This window comes from Marmota monax, unplaced genomic scaffold (genome assembly GCF_021218885.2).
Source record: "Marmota monax isolate L192 unplaced genomic scaffold, Marmota_monax_Labrador192_F-V1.1 WCK01_AAM20220418_F8-fsc00056, whole genome shotgun sequence".
NCBI lineage: Eukaryota > Metazoa > Chordata > Mammalia > Rodentia > Sciuridae > Marmota > Marmota monax.
The window spans coordinates 396,475-415,367 of NW_026695212.1; the positions used below are offsets into that span (position 1 = coordinate 396,475).

Sequence of the window (18,893 nt, forward strand, 5' to 3'; positions counted from 1 at the left end):
TGTGTCCCATAGATGCTTTTTGGCTCTGAGCCCTGTAACTCTGAATATCCTTTCTTTAAGCTGTTTTGAAATACACTGTACATTATCATTATCTATAGTTACCTGACTATGCAAAAGACCTAGGCCCTGTAATCTCACTATGTTTCCTTAAGTGCTACCGCATTTGAGTTTTACTTTTCAGGGGACATCTTCTAGGTGGGAAAAACTACTGGCCTCTTTAGAGAATATCCAGTTGGGCTGGGCTTGTGGCTCAGTGGTAGAGTACTCACCTAGCATGTGCAAGGTCCTGGGTTCGATCCTCAGCACCACATAAATAAATAGAATAAAGTTATTGTGTTCAACTACAACTAAAAAATAAATATTAAAAAAAGAGTATCCAGTGTCCTTTGCTAATAAACCGTTCATTCAAAATAGAAGCCCCAAACCTGACCATGACCTTCAAAGACCTGCCAGATTGCTACACCCCACTTCCATGGCCTCCTTGCTCATTATCAAGAACACAGGGCCTGCTCCCACCTCATGGTCTTCATAATTGCCCAGAATGCTAAAATGTTCTTCCTCCAGATAGATGCTCATGTTACCTTCTCAGCGTTGCCTTCTACAGCTCCCCCTAGAACCTCATACTTCCTAGAATCCTGCTTCCATGTTTCCCCCTGTCCTAGAGTCCTGTTTTCCTATTCCATTTCCCCCACTGCATCTATCATCTGGCACACTGTGTATTCCAACCATTTCTCTCAATAGATGTCAGCGGCCTGTGGGTAGGAATTGTAGTCTGTTTCATTCCCTGCTGAACTCCCAGCATCTCATTCCTTGTACACAGCAAGTGCTCAGTGATTGATCTGCACACTAGATCATGGTTTGCAATCTTTTAAAAAGCAAACAAAAAAAGGACAATCCAACTTAAAAAAATGTGCAAAAGACTCAAATAGATGTGTCTCTAAAGAAGGTGTATAAAAGGCCAATAAGCACATAAAAATACATCATTTATCATGAGGGAAATGTAAATCAATTCTATAATGAAATATCACTTCATACCCATTGGCAAAACCATTATTTAAAAAAAAAAATAGAAAATAACAAGTGTATGTAAGAACCCTTAGGCATTGTTGGTGGGAACGTAAAATGGTGCAGCGACCGTGGAAAACAGAATTACCATTAAAAAAAAATTAAACAGAATCACCACATAACCTAGCAATTCTACTTGCCTCCTATGTATGAAAGAACTGAAAGCAGTAACTTGAAGAGATATTGGTGCACCTATGTTCATAAAAGCCTTATTATTCACAATAGACAAAAGGTGAAAGCATCTCAAGCCTCCATGAATGGATGAATGGATAAACAGAATGTGAGATACACTTAAGATGGAAATTTAGACTCATGAGGCAACCTGGATGAACCCTGATGACATTATCCTAAGTGAAAAGAGACAGACATAAAAAGACTAATATTACACCATTCTACTTATGAGGTACTTAGAGTGGTTAAATTCATGAAGAAAAAATATAAAAAGTGGTTGTCAAGGATCAGGGGAAGGAAGAATGGCGGGGGTTAGTGTCTCAAGTACACAGAGCTTCAGTTTGAGAAGAGGAAAAAGTTTCGGAGTTGGATCCTAGTGATGATGGCATAAATTCGTGGATATAGTCAATGCCACTAAACTGTACACCTAAAACTGTACACCATACAATAACAAGTTTTATATATGTAAATAATTTTATGTATATTCATGCAGTGTACCACAATGAAAAATAAAAGCTCCTGCCTGAAACTCTAATAAGAAGCCTTCCACATAAGGCAGATATGAGTGAAGCTACTGAGGCTGAGGCAGGAAATGGAGGCCCAGGCTATGCTCACTTTGCCCAGTACCACATTGCTGCCTCCTGGGGCATGGACCCCACAGAGATTCAGAGCCATCATAGAGCAGGGACAGGGCTCCACCCTAAAGTTCATCACACTAGCTCCACAGTTTTTATGAACAGGAAGGTAAACATCACCCCTGGCTCCATTTCTAGAAGGAACTTAGTTAGCAAAAAGGAAAAAATGCCATCACTAACTGGCCTTAGGACAAATTCCACATTGACTTGTTTTGGGAGAAATCACTGTATTCCCAGTGGCAGGGAAGAAATACCGGAGGAAAGAACAACATTAAGTCACTGACACTCACACTCCATAATCATTAATACCTTACATTTTCTGAGCCCTTTCCCATAACAGCCAAATTCTCAAAATAATCCTGTCAAGTAGGAGTGAAAGGAGTATAATCTCCAATTCACAAGTGAACAAACATATGAAATTCACTGGAACTTATCCATGCAGTGACAGAAGAAGAGTTGCCCTTGGGATAATTGTCACTAACATTTATTAGGGATTTATTAATTAAGACACTGGCTCAAAGTTTTCCACAGACTATTGGATTTCATATATTTAACCAGCCTGTTAATATCCCTATTTATGCAATAGAAAAGTAAGGCTCAAATAATAAATAACTTTCCCCAAATTAAATAGCAGATAAGTGGTAGATTTCACCGGGCTATCTTACCCTAGAGCCTGTATCCCTAGCCATGATTATTCTATCTTTCCCATTAGCACCCTTGATTCCGGTTCTTTGGGATGGGCCTAACACAATGTTTCCTTTGGCCCTGACACAGTACAACTGGTGAATCCCTTGGTCACTGTGTTTTCCAACTCTAAAATGGGCTAATACTTGTAAAATTAATCAGTACTCTTATTTTCTAAGCATAAATGTAAAAAGACACCATTTTTTTAGACTAAGAAGAGATTCTTAGATCTTTTAAAATTCTATAATTTTTTTTTTTTTGTACAAAAATACCCTTAAGATTATTAGAATAGTCACATTTGGGTTATTTGGTTCACTGTCCCCTGGTTTTCCTAGGGAATATTTCTCCATAGGATTAATAATCTGCTGATGGATAGAGACTGTTAATAATCTGCTGACTGTTCCCTATCCTATTTTGAGGGATTCTTCAGAACTTTCTGAGGATATGTCTGCTTTATTCTCCAGAAACTAGAGAGAGGAGACATGTTTTGTGGTTGATTAATAGGAGGGCATTCAGTCTGCAAGGCCACCCCATGGGCTGCAAGGGCTTTAGGCCAACTGAAACAAATATTAATTTGGAACAGTGTCAGGCACAGGCTCCAACTGAACAACTCTAATGAATAGGCAACGGAAAGAAAGGGGCAAAGTCATTGCAGGGCTCTGAGCCAACAGCTGGAGCTATTTCCACCCTTCATGAGAAGCTTCTGGATCATTGCTTTCACAAAGACCTAGAAGTGGCTTCTTTGAAACCACCAAAGATTAAGTATACAACTCTATATAGAAAACCTATATAGAAGGATGGTGATTTATTTACTTTGTTACAGATATAAACACCAGCTCACTAAACTAGTGCTACCCTCTTGGAAGGTGTGATTCCCTGAGCATGGACCCAGCACCCGCTGAGTCTGGGATGATGCTTTTCTCACCTCCACTCCTGACATGCTACAGTGGGGGGGCTGTTCCTCTCCCCTGAGAACCAAGGAGAGGGGTCTTACCGAGTTCTCCTTTAGCTGCAGCCCTTCCCCGTTAGGAAGGGAGGACCGTCTCTTGGAGTTCCTGTTTGGGGTTGAGGTAATGGCCCCTGCTTTCTTCTTCACAGTGAGCACCTCACAGCTGGCTTGGTCTTCATTGTGTGTGCTCTTCCCGGCATTGATAACCCTGGAGAAGAAGCCAGAAAAGCTGATCAGACAGAGTGGTTCCCGGAAAGCTGAGCATCTCCCTCTCAAGGGTCAGCCAAGGGGTCTCCAGAGCTGGCAAAAAAACTGAAGCACCACTTAAGGCAAAGGACCTTATGGTCTCTATATTTTATCCTCCTGAATAAACAGATTTTTAAGAAATGGAATTATATTAGCCCCCGCTGGAACACTCACTGAAAAAGTTGTTCTGAGATTGGCTCACATTCACAGGCATTTGATAGATGTGATCAACTCCACGACCCATTCTAGTCAACACAGGAGGCGATCACTCCTTCAGGTTCATTTGGAGCCTTAACACTGTGGCAGTTACAAGGAAGACAGACTGGCTGGCTCAGGGAACTGTGTTTCCTCTAAGTGATAAGAGAGGAAATCCACCTTCGATCTTAGCAACCAACATGGTAGCAGTTTACAGCACATTGTGAACTCTGAGCAAATAAAGAACCACACTTCACTATGCTGTGTCCATTTTACTCACACCCAGGGAAGTGAATGGATCAAAAGTGTATTCTTTTAAAAGCATTATTTTTAGTAACTGGGGATTGGATGCTGGCTTGTGCATGCTAGGCAAGCTAAATCACCAAGCTAAATCCTCAACTCTTTTTTTTTTTTTTAAATTTATGTGTTTATTTATTTAGAGACAGGGTCTGCGTAAGTTACTCAGGTTGGCTTTAAACGTATAATCCTTCTGCCTCAGCCTCCTAAGTCACTGGGATCACAGGTGTGGTGCATGGCTATTTTAAAAGTATTTTAATCCTCCATCTTTTGTCCTGTAGAATAATGCTCATCACACCAGGCTATAGCACAGTCTGGTTTGGACACTAAACACCCATAATAATAATAATAATACCACAGCATGTAGACTTGGTCTTGTCTAATTAGGAAGCACAGGGATGTTTCAGAAAACCACAATGCGTCTTCCATACACTTTTCCCCTGTGTTAGGCGATTGAATACTCATCTTCTGGGCTTCAGCACCATGATGTTATTAAACAATTAAGCAGCAGCTAGAATAGATTTCCTGAAAGACAACTCTCCTTGATTTGCCATTGGTTGTGTTTCCTTTCTGAAACTTCAACAAGGTCAAAGTAGCCGACAATGTGGAGTACACAGAACTCAGTGGCAAGGAAAAAAAAGGGTGGTTTTTGTATTGTTTGTTTTCATTTAAGGTAAGCCAAATGGAAATTTACTCTGTGAGTGTGGTGTGTACACAGCTCTGTTCATACAGCTATACACCCTCCTACCAGTTAAGTAAAAAATTATCATTCTCAAATGACTTTAAAAAAAATCCCCCTTAATTATAGACTTGAATAAGCTGCGGAAATAGTAGAGTCTTATGTACCATCTTTCCCCAATGGTAACATCTTATATAACTATGGTAAAATATCAAATCCAAGAAATCCATGTGGATATAATACCATCGCCCAGACTACAGACTTTATTCGGATTTTACTAGTTTTTCCATCAAATAGTTTTGAGTCCTAAAAATCATTTACCTCCTGTCTGTCCTCTCCTGTCCTTGGTAGTGATATTAAACTCCAAAGCTGACCTAACTTCACCAAGAGGTCCCAGAAACCTTACTTTATGCATGAAAAACCCAGGGCCCTGGGAGACTGTGGCCCGCACAAGGTCACAGGGCTAAATGCAGCAGAGCTGTGAACACACTTCCAAGTCTGGAGCTCTTTCTGCCCCAGCTCTCCGTTGAGTTATTTTCCTACTGTGCACCTATTCCTGGCAGCACGTGGTTCAGAGGTCTGTGCTGCTGTGACTCATCAAAGCAGGAGAGCCGTGAAAGAAAAATCACTGGTGACCTTACTTTGCCGTATCACGCTGAACACAGCGAAATATCAAAAAGCCAGAACTGCCTATCTAGTGGCCACATGGCAGCCCCTACCCTACAAACCTGTTTAGTCAGACAGTTGATTATTATCCAGATGATAAAATACTAACAAATATCATTATCAAAATATCAATTCAAAAATCAAGCCCTTTAACACACACATAACTCTTATCCACCCCTACCCCCTGCCCCCATCTTTTGTGTGGTGCTGGACTTGAACTCAGGGCCTTGTACTTACTTGTTAGGCAAGTGCTCTACTACTGAGCTACATCCTTGAGCCCTTACCCCATATTTTATATCATTTCAAATTCCATACTCTGGACAACTTTATTGGAAAATACGGATTCTTCTCAATCGTGTTCTCCAAAATTTAATCGCTATCAACTCAAGACATTTTATTTTGCTCTTCAAAGGCAAAACGCTTTTTTACCAAGTGTAAAGAAAATCTTTAATTCATCTAAAAATAAATTGAGGAAAACTTGTTTTCCCAAATTGTGGAGTTAATACACTCACTACTTGGCATTTGTATCAGTAACTACATTCCGTTCTTGTCTTTTGCTTTAGTGTGAAATCGGCACTCCCTTGAGAGCAACAGATACTTTTCTTCATCTAAATCATACCTGCCCGTGATGCTTATTTTGAACACTTAAAATGTACTGGGACATGAATCATCATACTTTTGGTGACGTTATTTTCCAATCTCTTACAAAGAAGGAAAACATTTCCCTTGAAATTAAACTAAAGGTAATGGACTGTGAGATGAAGAGCCCAGGGTCTCTCTGCAGAACATGACACATAGCAGGTGCTATTGATTAAATGAAGGAATGAACCAGACAGAAATTAACCCTGATACTTCCTGATGGGAGAAGAGTTATGTTATCTTAAACTTGTTGAAGGCTGTCTACATGCCAGAGACTATTGTTAGCATTTCAAATGTAGCAATTACTGATTTCATCCTCTTGACAACTCTAGGAGGTAGCTGTCACCGTTAGAGTTTTTTAAAAGATAAGCATCGATAGTGTGGCAGAGATTAGTCAAGTTACTTCTGAAAATCTCAGGTCCTTAGGTGTATTTCATGAATCAAATTCATTGAACTGCTAAATTTGTGTGTTGGGCAGGAGGAGTTTTAGTCACTTAAATAATTAGGTAATTTGAACATTTTGACCAAGCTATCCCACTCCTTGATTTATACCCAAAGGACTTAAAAACAGCATACTACAGGGACACAGCCACATCAATGTTTATAGCAGCACAATTCACAATAGTTAAGCTATGGAACAAATCTAGGTGCCCCTCAATAGATGAATGGATAAAGAAAATGTGGTATATATACACAATGGAATATTACTCAGGCATAAAGAAGAATGAAATTATAGCATTTCTGGTAAATGGATGGAACTGGAGGCTATCATGCTAAGTGAAATAAGCCAATCCCAAAAAACCAAATGCCGAATGTTCTCTTTGATATAAGGATCCTGATTCATAATGGGGATGAGGGGGGAGCATGGGAGGAACAAACTTTAGATAGGGCAAAGGAGAGGAAGGGGATCAAAGGGGGCTTGGGGGTAGAAAAACAGCAGTGGAATGAAATGGACATGATTATCCTAAGTACATGTATGAAAGCATGAATTGTGTGACTTTGTGTACAACCAGACACATGAAAAATTGTGCTCTATTTGAGTAATATGAATTAAATCACATTCTGCTGTCATGTATAACAAATTAGAATAAATAAAAAAAGAAAAGAATTATGTAAGTTGAAGTTAGGACTAAATTAAAAAGGAAAAATGTAGACGATGAAGGGGAAGGAAAGCTATTGTCTCATCAATACAGAAAGTTTATACCCACTTTTTTTCAAATCTAAGAAGAACAGCACATATCTTTCTAGGGAGAGAGACAAGTAGCAAACTTACTTAATTTGTGCATTGCTTTAACCTACCAACATACCTTCAACTGAATCACCCCTAAGTTTTCTTTCTGTCCTGGTAAAAACAGGTAAACAGAATTTCAAAGACTCAGAAGTTAAAAGTCCTATGTGTATGTGATAGATGTAGCTCAAAGTTATGACTTACATACCACGTGACCTCAAGAACATAAAAATAGCAGTGATCCATTCTGCGCTACTCTCATATCCTTGGGAAACTTGTTTTCCTTCTTTCTATTGGTAAAATACACTAGTCCCTTATTTTGATAACCAGCTCCACTTGAATTTCAGCAGAAAATTCCTGCTTTTAATTGCAATTTTTAAATTATGAAGTTATCTGATTTCTCAACTTTTCATAAACTTAACTTCAAGGATATTCATCTGACATGAGAGCTTGCATCGGGTCCCCATACCTAAACACAGGCAAGTAAATATCCTCAAGAATTCTTAAATAGTGAGCCCTTGCCACAAAGGTCATTGGACCTAAGCACTCATCATTGTGGCTGTTTTCAAAAGGATTTGCACAAGACAGTGAATCAACAAAGACAGTCAATCATTGACGTGGTGTGAAGGATCCTCCAGTGCCATGTACTAGGTGTCAAATCATTAATCACCAACTCCTCCTTCCCCTCCAGAGGCACCCAGTAGAGCAGGGACAAACTAGTTCAAACTTGCTCTCTGCTAATTCCCAGCTCTAGCTGTGGGTTCCTGGGCAGGTTACTTTGTCCCTCTAAAAGGGGGATGCTCATAATCACTTCCTGTCATGGAAGAGTTGTGAGAATTAAATGGTCTAGCTAAGAGCACTCAACAGTGCCTACATGCTGTGAGCACTCAATATGCTATTTAATATAAAAGTTCAAATACAAAAATAGCTGCCTCTTCTGTTGGACCCAGGGGACTTTATACAGACAGGGGACTTTATACAGACAGGGGACTTTATACTGCCAGGTGACTTAGAGGAGAACCTCCTCCTCCCTCCCTCCTCTTCCATCAGCTTCCCTTTGCCACCTCAAGGACACAGCCTACCTCCAGACATTCAGAACCCTTCAGTGGCATGGCAGGACACTGCCCAGAGCAGGGGACCTGGACAAGGCCACTTGCTCCTGAGCCCTCCTCTCAAGCCATATGTGATGGTGCTGAAAGAATCCCACAGGGTTACAAATTCCCAGCCAAAGCACTTGCACCAGACCCCAGTATCCTGGACTCAGAAGCTCAGGTCCCAGGTCCCTAGAAATAAACAAAAATAGAGAATTCACTTTTATTTTTAGAGGAAATATAAAGACCTGAAGAGTTTAGGCTTAAAAATTCACACTGTTGATACTGCTCAGCAGGAGTAATTACACTAGTTAAGGAAGAGCTATTTTTTATAAGGGGCATCAGGTGAAGTGAAATATTGCTGATTCATATATAATTGAGACGCCGACAGAAAACTGCTTTATGGGGGAAATGAATCTTTTACGGAAGACAAAATGCAGCCATCGATTATGACAATTCTCTTTCCCAGGTAACCTCTTAGGCCTTGCTTTGTGTTGTTCTCTGAAGCAGTTGCTGATCACCCAGGCAGGCTGGGGCAGAACTTATTCCTAGCTCCTGGGGAGAGAGAATAATGGCTCATTCTTAGGGTATGGAAAACCAGGGCTCTGACCAGGGACCTAATCCTTTGATAACAGCCATCAGCTAAACCAGCCAGAGGATCAGCGGGAACTCCCTAAAGAATGATGACTTCTGGCTTCTACTGGACAGTTCCAGCCAACTCTGGGTAGGAGGGAAAAATAGTGGTTACCATCACCTAAGCCAATGCAGTTAATAGCAGTCAGGTGTCACCAGGGTGGAAAAAAGACAGGATGAAACAAATTTGCTGTGGTTTTGGAAGGTACCACTTAGCAGAAGAGGCAGCCGGTTGAAAGCAGAATAAACACACCCAGGGAAATGTCCTTCTCTCAAGGCACAACCCCAGGCCGCCTGGCCCCAGGCCCTATCTGTGGCTAATGAAGGGCTTGGGGTTTGCAATCAGGGGTTGCAAACTGGGGTCTCAAAGGCCACATTCAGCCTAAAGATAAGCTGGTGTTTTAAAAGTTTAGTCCACAAGTTTGTTTTTTTTTTTTTAATTAAAAAAAAAAGGTAAATTAGTTGTCAATATTTAAAGCTTGGTTTACATTAAAATCAATTTCTCAATTCTCTTGAAAACTGGCTACACTTTGTCACATTCCTGTGTGACAACAATCAGCTGGACCCAGGGGGAGGCTTCTCCATGATGCTTATAAACAACATTAATTTATTTCTCACAGTTCTGGATGCTGGAAAAGCCCAGTACAAAGTGCTGGCAGATTCCCTGTGTAGTAGGGTCCCCTGGTTCACGGATGGCTGCATTCTTGCTGTTATTGCTTGTGGTGAAAGCAATAGGTGGCTGTCTGGGTCTCTTTCATAAGGGCCTAGAGGCTCCACCCTCCTGACTTAACTCCTCCCAAAAGGCCCAGCCCCTAGTATCATAGCTCTGGAGTTGGGATTCAACAGTGAATTTCCGGGGGGACACAAACATCCAGTTCATTGCGCCTTCTCACAAAAAAATTACAGTGTTCTCAAACCGATGCCATGGTTGAGGTTTGTATCACAAGGGAACCAAGAACACCGATGAGAAAAAGCTACAAGAGTTGCAGAAAGTGTCACAGGTGAGGTGGCACCTGAGTTCCATCTCAGAAAATGTGTGCTGACCCCTGGACTTAGACTGAATTCTTTGAAATTATTTTTGTAGATCAGAAATGGCTTCTTCATACTGGTTGTTTAGAAATAAACTTTAATGTAATAAAAACAAATATTAGAAATATTAGAAAGTTTCCTGTAGATAATGAAAAAGCCAAGACTCTGTGTGTGTGTGTTTTTCCCAATTATATCCATGCAGCTCCCCCCCTCCCCCCCACACACTTGGCAAAATCATTAATATTCTCAATGTCTGACTTCCATATTTAAATAAGGAAATCTGTGCTCTGTCAGATGCTGGAGTGATCCCCACACAAGGCTACAGCACTGTCCTATGGGGACCAAGTGAAGTCAAACTAAGAACCTACCCAAAAGGAGCTAAAATCTTGAGGTTTTTGCATTTGTAATGCAGAAAAATGCCTTTTGTAGGCTCACCCCAACATTGCTGTTAGTGTCTGTTGGCCATTAAGAAAAAAAGTCAACATGTTACTTTTATAAATAAGCCTACTATCAGCAATGTGAAATATATTACAAATGGCGAAAGTTCTTTTTTAACATGTAATTTAAAAACACAAGCCTTTTTAAGTTCAAAGTGAATAAAATGAATTCAGAAATCAAAAGAGAAATATTCAAATCTCTACAGATATCAAGTAAAATAATTTTTTTCTTTAATCAGCAGTTTCCTTGAAAAAGTCCCAGACATGATCTAGGCTTTTCCCTTGCTTTTGGATAGAGAAACTACTAGACTCTCTAGGATGCTGATATTTCCCTTATAAATCTTTAATGCAATACAAGTGAAGCAATGTTAATAGAAGAGGGCTCTTTGGTGGAGAGCAGGTTTGCACTCGAACTTACTTGGAGTTCCAAGTCCTGGATTTAGATAATAACTTTTAAGAATGTGCTATCAGCCTTCTCATAAGAGGGAAGCCACTCCAACTAAACAACAAAGTAGGAAACACCAGGTGGGGAAAGGCAAGCGACAGGATCCGCAGAAAATTTGAGCAGAGAGACTGGAACCAGAGTCCCTGTGTTTGAATCCTAGATCAGTCAGTTGGTAGCGACCTGACTTTCAGCAAGTTAACTCTTTGTGCCTCAGTTTCTCATCAGTAAGATGGGGATAATCCACAGTACTTTCCTAGTAAGAGAGTTGTCTGACTGTTGGAAAACAGAAACATCCAAAGTGCTGTACATCTAATAATGTATAACCCTAAGCATGAGGAAAGGTATTGTCATTGTCCTCATATTATTAGCCCCATCAGTATCAGGCAAAAGGACTCAATGAACCATCCTAGACAAGCCATTCTGGCATTTCCTCATAGCAACGGAGATTTTTAAATGATGTATCGTGTTCACACGGATGATGCTCTTAAAATTAAGTGCACAAATACTAAATGGAACACAGGTAATGCAGGGTATATGACAGGCCACACAGTTTCAGCACTACAACTTATTTTTTTCAAAGTCAAACCTAGTATTGCCACAAATGTACATTAAGAGCAAATTTTTCCATCATTACTTCAGTCTTTTGTTTATTTATTTTGGGTACTGGGTATTGAACTCAGGGGCACTCAACCACTGAGCACATCCCAGCCCTTTTTTATATTTTATTTAGAGACAGGGTCTCACTGAGTTGCTCAGCACCTAGCTTTTGTGGAGGCTGGCTTTGAACTCTCAATTCTCCTGCCTCAGCTTCCAGAGCAGCTGGGATACAGGCATGGGCCACTGCAACTGGCCTTTTATTTATTTATTTTTTAATGCACTATATTTGAAAATAATCTGTTTTGGAAAATCTTCATTCCTGGGTTAAGTAACTTGCAAAGAAAGTTTCCAGTGTAAAGTTTGAATAATATACCAAGTAGCCTGTTGAAAACTGGTTGTTATCTGATCAAACATTTTTACCTTTGTCCCCAGAACCAGGGCAAAGCTCAGTGAACAAACCAAATCTCCCCAATTTACCAGGGAATGAACATAACCATTTAAGCCTCGAGCCCCAGAAAGGCCAGTCTGGGTTCCATTTTAGGCAAATTGATCTCCTTACTCTCAAAAAGTAAGAAAGGACAATGAGATCTGTCCAGGCCTTGAACAAGACAAAATCCATAAATGTAAACTATTTTAAATTGGATATCCAATATCATGTTCAAATAAAAAGGACAAGGTGGACTACCAATATGTTTCAGTTAGTAAAAGGAAAATATGTTCCATAATGGTCTATGTTTACTTTGGTTATGTTTTCCCCAATCTCAAACCACTCAGCTGGGAGCAGGCATTCAAATATAATGAACAAACAAATTCATTTTTGCCATAATACCCCACGGAATAAACTAATGAATGAGTTCTAACCCTGCCTATTTGTTTGTTAAAACATAAAATATTTTGTCTGTGGTTTCCCATCATTGGTGCTAAAAAACAAAGTTTCATCAAAATGATTTTAATGATCAAATTAGCTTTTATTGGTGATTCATGAATCAGGCTAAATTCCATCTAAAATTAGAAAGGTACTCTGATGGACATGGCAGAACACTCAGTTTTTAAAAAGTGGTTTGAACAGGAACAAGAAGACAAAATGATGCACAATTGAAAAGCAGATTGGTTAATGTTAGTTTACTTCGGGTCACTTTCTTAAGGATTTTGAGACCATGGCCTCTCCCTCTTTACTTCTTGGCTAGATGGGAAACAGTTTTGTCTTGCCACAGGCCCAAAGCAATAAAGGTCAATAGATCATGGACTTAAACCTCCAAATATGTGAGTAAAACAAATTATAAATTTATAAAATTATAAATTAATGTACTCAGGCATTTCATTGCAGTGATGAAAAGTTGACGAGTACACTGCCATTAGCACTCTGCTTAAGGCTGCTTCAGGTACACTTCTTTTTTTTTTTTTTTTCTCTCCTTCCAATCATAGTTCTTAAGCACTTGCAGGGTAAACATTAAGTCATGCCAGGCTTCCACTGATGGAAACTACCAGAAACGTGGACTGGTTTTCTAGTTCCACCAATAACTACTAGTGTAAGTTGGGTGAGTTAACTGACCTTTCTAAAACTTATTTTCTCTTGTAACATTGGGCTACTGTATAGATTAAGAGAAGCAGTGGATGTGCATAGAGCTGGTTTTATCTACTCAGACTCTTCTTAACATTCTTTTCCTCCCCCCCCCCCCCATCCATCTAATAACTAAGCATACAGTTGTTCTGTGGCCACAGATGATCATTCTAGAGATTACCAAACTGACCAAGTAGCTCCATGGAAAATGAGAGAAAGATAAAGGTAGGGGAGAGGAAAGAGAAACAGACATTTCTCCCCAGGAAGAGAAATAAGGAAGATTACATAAGAAAGTGTATAGATTAAAAAAAAAAAAAAAAACAGTCTCAGTGAAGTTCCTAGTTCTGACTATTTCCAAGAACCATTTATCCTTGGAATATCTGGGTAACTCCAATATCCTATGCTAAATTTCCCTTGGTGGCTGTCAACTGAAAGATCAAGAGTCTAGTAATTCATCTAATAATTAATTAATAAGACTAATAATTCATCTCTCAATTCATGTTCATTTGTCCTATTAGTATTAAATCATAAGCACCCTGAAGGCAAGGATGGACTCTTATTGTATTTTTTTTATCCTCAGTAACCACACAGTTCCTGATCACAGTAGACAAATACCTGCAGAATACAAGATGGCTGACTTAGGGGCAGAAATGGTAACTTGGGGTTAAAATTTAAAACAAGCTGTATATACTATCCTGTGCTAAGAGATAAAAGAAAAAAACAACAATAGCAACAAAAAAAGTAGCAATGAGCAAGAAGAGCCAGTGGAGTACACATCTGAGAGCCACCGTTCAGGCATATGTAATCACCTGAATATCTTTGACTTATTATCACCCGAGCTAATCATAGTTTATTTGAGGGGAAAAAATAAGTTGTATTCTATGAATAAATGTTAAAGTCACATGGAAAACTATTACTCTTGCCACAAAGAGAGACAGGAAGTCATCAGAAATCTAGCAACTGAGGAAACAAACCACTACCCCCAACCATGACCCTGTGATATGAAAGACTCAGATAAGTCTCAGAAACCATTGGAAATTCCACAGACTTGAAATGAGGTAAACTGTTTACCTTCCTTACTGCATTTCAATCTAGTGATTAAAATAGATCTCATTGTTCTAGAATCCTGGCTGTAATAAGAAATAAGTACTCAAAGCTGAGAATGAATTTTAATAGCAGAACCAGGAGCATGAGAGAAAATCGGGAGGAAGAATTTTTTATCATAAAAGGGCAGGAGGGTAATTTTCATTTCGTTAAGTTTCTAAATTGCATATATTTTTGTATGCTGGTTGCAACACATCCTTTCTGCTTTGACACAAAGTATAATTAGTAAATAATAAAAGTAGTATAAAATCCTTACATCTTACATTTTCTAAATACTTTATATCTTACTAATGCATTCTTGAAAGGACCTTTGTCCAAAAGTTTGTCAGTAAGGTTATGAATTTACTAGATATACAATTTGACCTAAACCAACATCAAGTAGTGTTAGGCTTACCTGGAAATTTTACTAACTCAATAAGTATACTAAAAGGCTACAAATGCAACTTATGACAGAGTTTCTGTGTTAGAGTACATTGATAATTCCAATCTCTGCTGTCTAGAATGTTCTCAATCTCCCGTGTGCCCACAAGTCACCTGGAGGACCCCTTAAAGCACAATTTCTGGACTCCACTCCAGAGATTCTGACTCCGAGGTAAGGCTGGACTTGAGGAAAGCCCCATGAGGTTGCATTACTTTCGGTCACTGATGACAGTTGAGAGGCACCTGGTTTGATGAAACTTGACTGCTTTGCTTTAGCCAGGGAATGGATTCTTCCTGCACCTCAGGCTCATTCCATGGGGCTTCAGGAGAGCCTGTAGTACCCCTAGTTTTCAAGTCCCTCCTGGTGTTACTGAAGCCAGAATTTAAAAATGCAGTCAGTATGGATAGATAGGTAAATGGAGGTATGTCAGATCAAGGAGGCCAATTTGGGTCTGTGAAGTTGGAGAGACTGAAATGCTAATGCCTTCAGAGCCCTTCCTTTACCCTAATCAAGATAACCTGCCCCTGCTCCAACCTGTTGCTAAGGTAACCTGTCCCAGGGATTATCCCAACAGATAGTTGTTAATTACACCCGGTTCCTCCTTGGCCCCCATCTGCTTCTCACCTTTTGGTCATCCCACCTGAGTATCTCCTGGGCCTAGTCACCTATGCAGAAAGGACAGAGATAAGGGGAAGAGATCAGGAGAACAAAGAAAGCCTAACACATATATAAAAAAAGGCAAAACCTATCACTTCTTGGGATACCAGGATACCAGCTATGGTATCCCCCTTCTCCCTCCAGGGAGAGTCTATGTCACCCCTTTTGAAATAAACCCCGCTTTTTATGCTTGCGTTGCATGCTTCTCTAATGTTATACTTCAACACGTGAGGGAGCAGAACTTGTCACGGGTAACCGGCAGCATCATTACCCCTGCCAAGGGCAGAAGCTCAAGAGGCTTTTAGGGCAGGAAAGGGGATCCCACTGCAGCACAGTGTCATGGTGACAGTAACATGAACTTGGGGGTGGCGGAGAGGACAGTCATCAAGAGTGCCAGGAACTTGTCTAGGGCAATGGGATTCCCAATGAAGGGGCTGAGAACAAGACCAGGCAGAGTTTATGAGTCACAGTAGCTGCAAGGGAAGGGGATTTTGAGTAGTGGTGATTGAGTCTATTACACAGGGCACTCATGTTAGGAAAAGAAATGTAAGGAGGTGGGGGAAAGCCAAGACATAAGAAGGTTGTTTCCCATGGTAGACTTGGCTGCAACAAAAAGGCATTTGGATTATTTAGCATATACAACCTGGAAGGTAAATTACCACCTGGGGCAACTACTCTCATATCCAAGAGAACTATACTCTATAATCCAAATAATTAACAAGATACTTGTTACTAGAAAGAAAAATGACATAATATGACACTTGTAAATACTATATGATTTAATTGTTAAAATATCTTACTTGAGCCTCAACAACCAGGTAGATAGGAGAGGTATTATCTGTCCCATGTAATAAAAATCGACTCCAGAAATTTAACTGACCTGGGGTCAGACAGCTACTGGGTGGTAAACCTGCCTCAGATCACCAAGCCCATTCCAACCCTGCCCTAAAATGCAAAGAAAGGAAACTGAGTAGCTCTCAACCCCAGAAAGAAAACGGGTCAACTGGAATCACAGAAGTACAGCAGCAAGGTTTTTAGAAAGGAAGTGTCCAGGGCTAAGGAAAGTTCAAGTGCCCACTGGATCTTGCAATTATGAGGTTACTGGTGGCCACTGTTAAGGATCATAGAACTTGAAGTACTAAAAATACTCTTCCCTCTCAAAGAAAGAAAAGTTGTGTGTGTGATAAAATGTGCCAAGTCTGAGACTGAATGCCCTAATTTCCAGGAAAGTATTTCACATCTGCCTGTCTTCATGAATAAAGTAAAAAACTTAAAACAGCATCCATGAGTCTCCACAGACAGAATCTGTAACTGGAATCCAAAGGCGATGCTTTCAAATGACTGCTTCAAAATGCCCCCATAAATTTCTAAAGCTTAATAGTAATGGCTAGAGCAGCTGAATAAATAACTGACAATGTTTAAATCAGCTTTAAATGCTAATACTACATAGACATCTCAAAAATGCAAGGTATGTATTGTTGTAGTTAAAAAATTTACTGATGGACTGGGAATGTGGCTCAAATGGTAGCTCGCTCGCCTAGCATGCGTGAGGCACTGGGTTCGATTCTCAGCACCACATAAATGTGAAATAAGGATACTGTGTCCACCTAAAAACTAAAGAAATAAGTATTAAAAAAAAGATTGACTGATAAGTTATGAAAGTTTTAAATTTTCATATTATTCTTTTAAAGTTCAGATTCAACTTCTGCTTAAAAGGTTTTAATAAACATTTCATGGACAAAAGCTTTCTTAGTAAATCTATATTCTCACTGTCATTTCCAAGATATAAAATGAAATAGAGCAATATTGTACTGTCTTTTGTCTGAGAAAAGAATACATTTGTATATATGTGTGTATATGTGTGTGTGTGTGTGTATATATATATATATATATTTACTTATTTATACATATATGTATACACATATATAATAAAACACTGAAATGATAAACTGGAATCTAATGAAAACAGATTCATATAAGGGCTATTTTTTTGTAAGTACTGGAGCAGAAATAATAATGGCAAATAACTTTCCTAACTAAAAAGTAATCTTAATTTCTGAAGATTAAAAATGAAAAAAGCATATCCCATAATTGAAAACCATCTCAAATTTAACTGCATATCAAATTGGTAATCTAACAATACATGTTATTGCAAGCAACTTTTAAACAACTACAGGGTAAAATATAAAGGGAAAAAAACCTGTAACACACCGGCATTTGTTCAGAGTTTTAGTGAATTACTGTTATTGAAAATTTGAAGCCATGGTACATGTACTCTCAGGATACAGAAAATACTGGTGTTATTTATTTAGTGTAAGGCAATAAATACAAATTAAATTCAAGTTAAGGAAAACCTTGTGATGTTTTTTTTTTCTTTTTTTTTAATTTTTATTGTTGGTTGTTCAAAACATTACATAGTTCTTGATATATTATATTTTACATTTTGAGTCAAGTGGGTTATGAACTCCCATTTTTTTTAAATTTTTTTTTTATTTTTAATTTTTTATTGTGGGTTGTTCAAAACATTACAAATTTCTTGACATATCATATTCCACACTTTGATTCAAGTGGGTTATGAACTCCCACCTTCACCCCATACACAGATTGCAGAATCACATCAGTTACACATCCATTGATTTACATATTGCCAAACTAGTGTCTGTTGTGTTCCGCTGCCTTTCCCATCCTCCACCCTCCCCCCTCCCCACCTCTCCCCTCCCCTCCCCTCCTCTCTCTCTACCCCCTCCACTGTATAACCCTGAGGGTCTCCTTCCATTACCATGCAATTTCCCTTCTCTCTCCCTTTCCCTCCCACCTCTCATCCCTGTTAAATGTTAATCTTCTTCTCCTGCTCTTCGTCCCTACTCTGATCTTAGTTACTCTCCTTATATCAAAGAAGACATTTGGCATTTGTTTTTTAGGAATTGGCTAGCTTCACTTAGCATAATCTGCTCTAATGCCATCCATTTCCCTGTAAATTCTATGATTCTGTCATTTTTTAATGCAGAGTAATACTCCATTGTGTATAAATGCCACATTTTTTTTTATCCATTCGTCTATTGAAGGGCATCTAGGTTGGTTCCACAGTCTTGCTATTGTGAACTGTGCTGCTATGAACATCGATGTAGCAGTGTCCCTGTAGCATGCTCTTTTGTGATGTTAACTTTGAATCACAAATATAAAAATGATCTCAACTGTTGAAACTCAAATATTTTTATAAATTTGTCCATTCAAAGGGTATGAAAGCAGGGACTGTGAGCATTCTGAGCTCCCAGACACTGGTTTCTAAATACCACTCTCCTGAAAAGAATTTCTGGGCAAAATGGCCTGGTTCCAGACACAGGGACAGAACAAAGTGAGTCAGAGGTATCTTGTTGGGCCAGAGGTTAAAGAAGTATTCAGAGACAGCAGACTACTTCAGAAGGACACAGGAGTATAACTAGTGAAATCTGAGGCAATTTGAG

The 18,893-nt window shown here is 39.3% G+C and overlaps 1 protein-coding gene across 1 annotated transcript in view; it reads right to left on the reverse strand.

Annotated features, from left to right (window-relative positions):
* Ppm1h (protein phosphatase, Mg2+/Mn2+ dependent 1H) overlaps window positions 1-18,893 on the reverse strand; it is a 270,705-nt gene that overhangs the window by 173,312 nt on the left and 78,500 nt on the right. Inside the window, exon 2 of the mRNA XM_046430626.2 lies at window positions 3,550-3,712. Within this exon, the coding sequence (XP_046286582.1) occupies window positions 3,550-3,712 (163 nt within the window). The remainder of the gene's footprint in view (window positions 1-3,549; window positions 3,713-18,893) is intronic.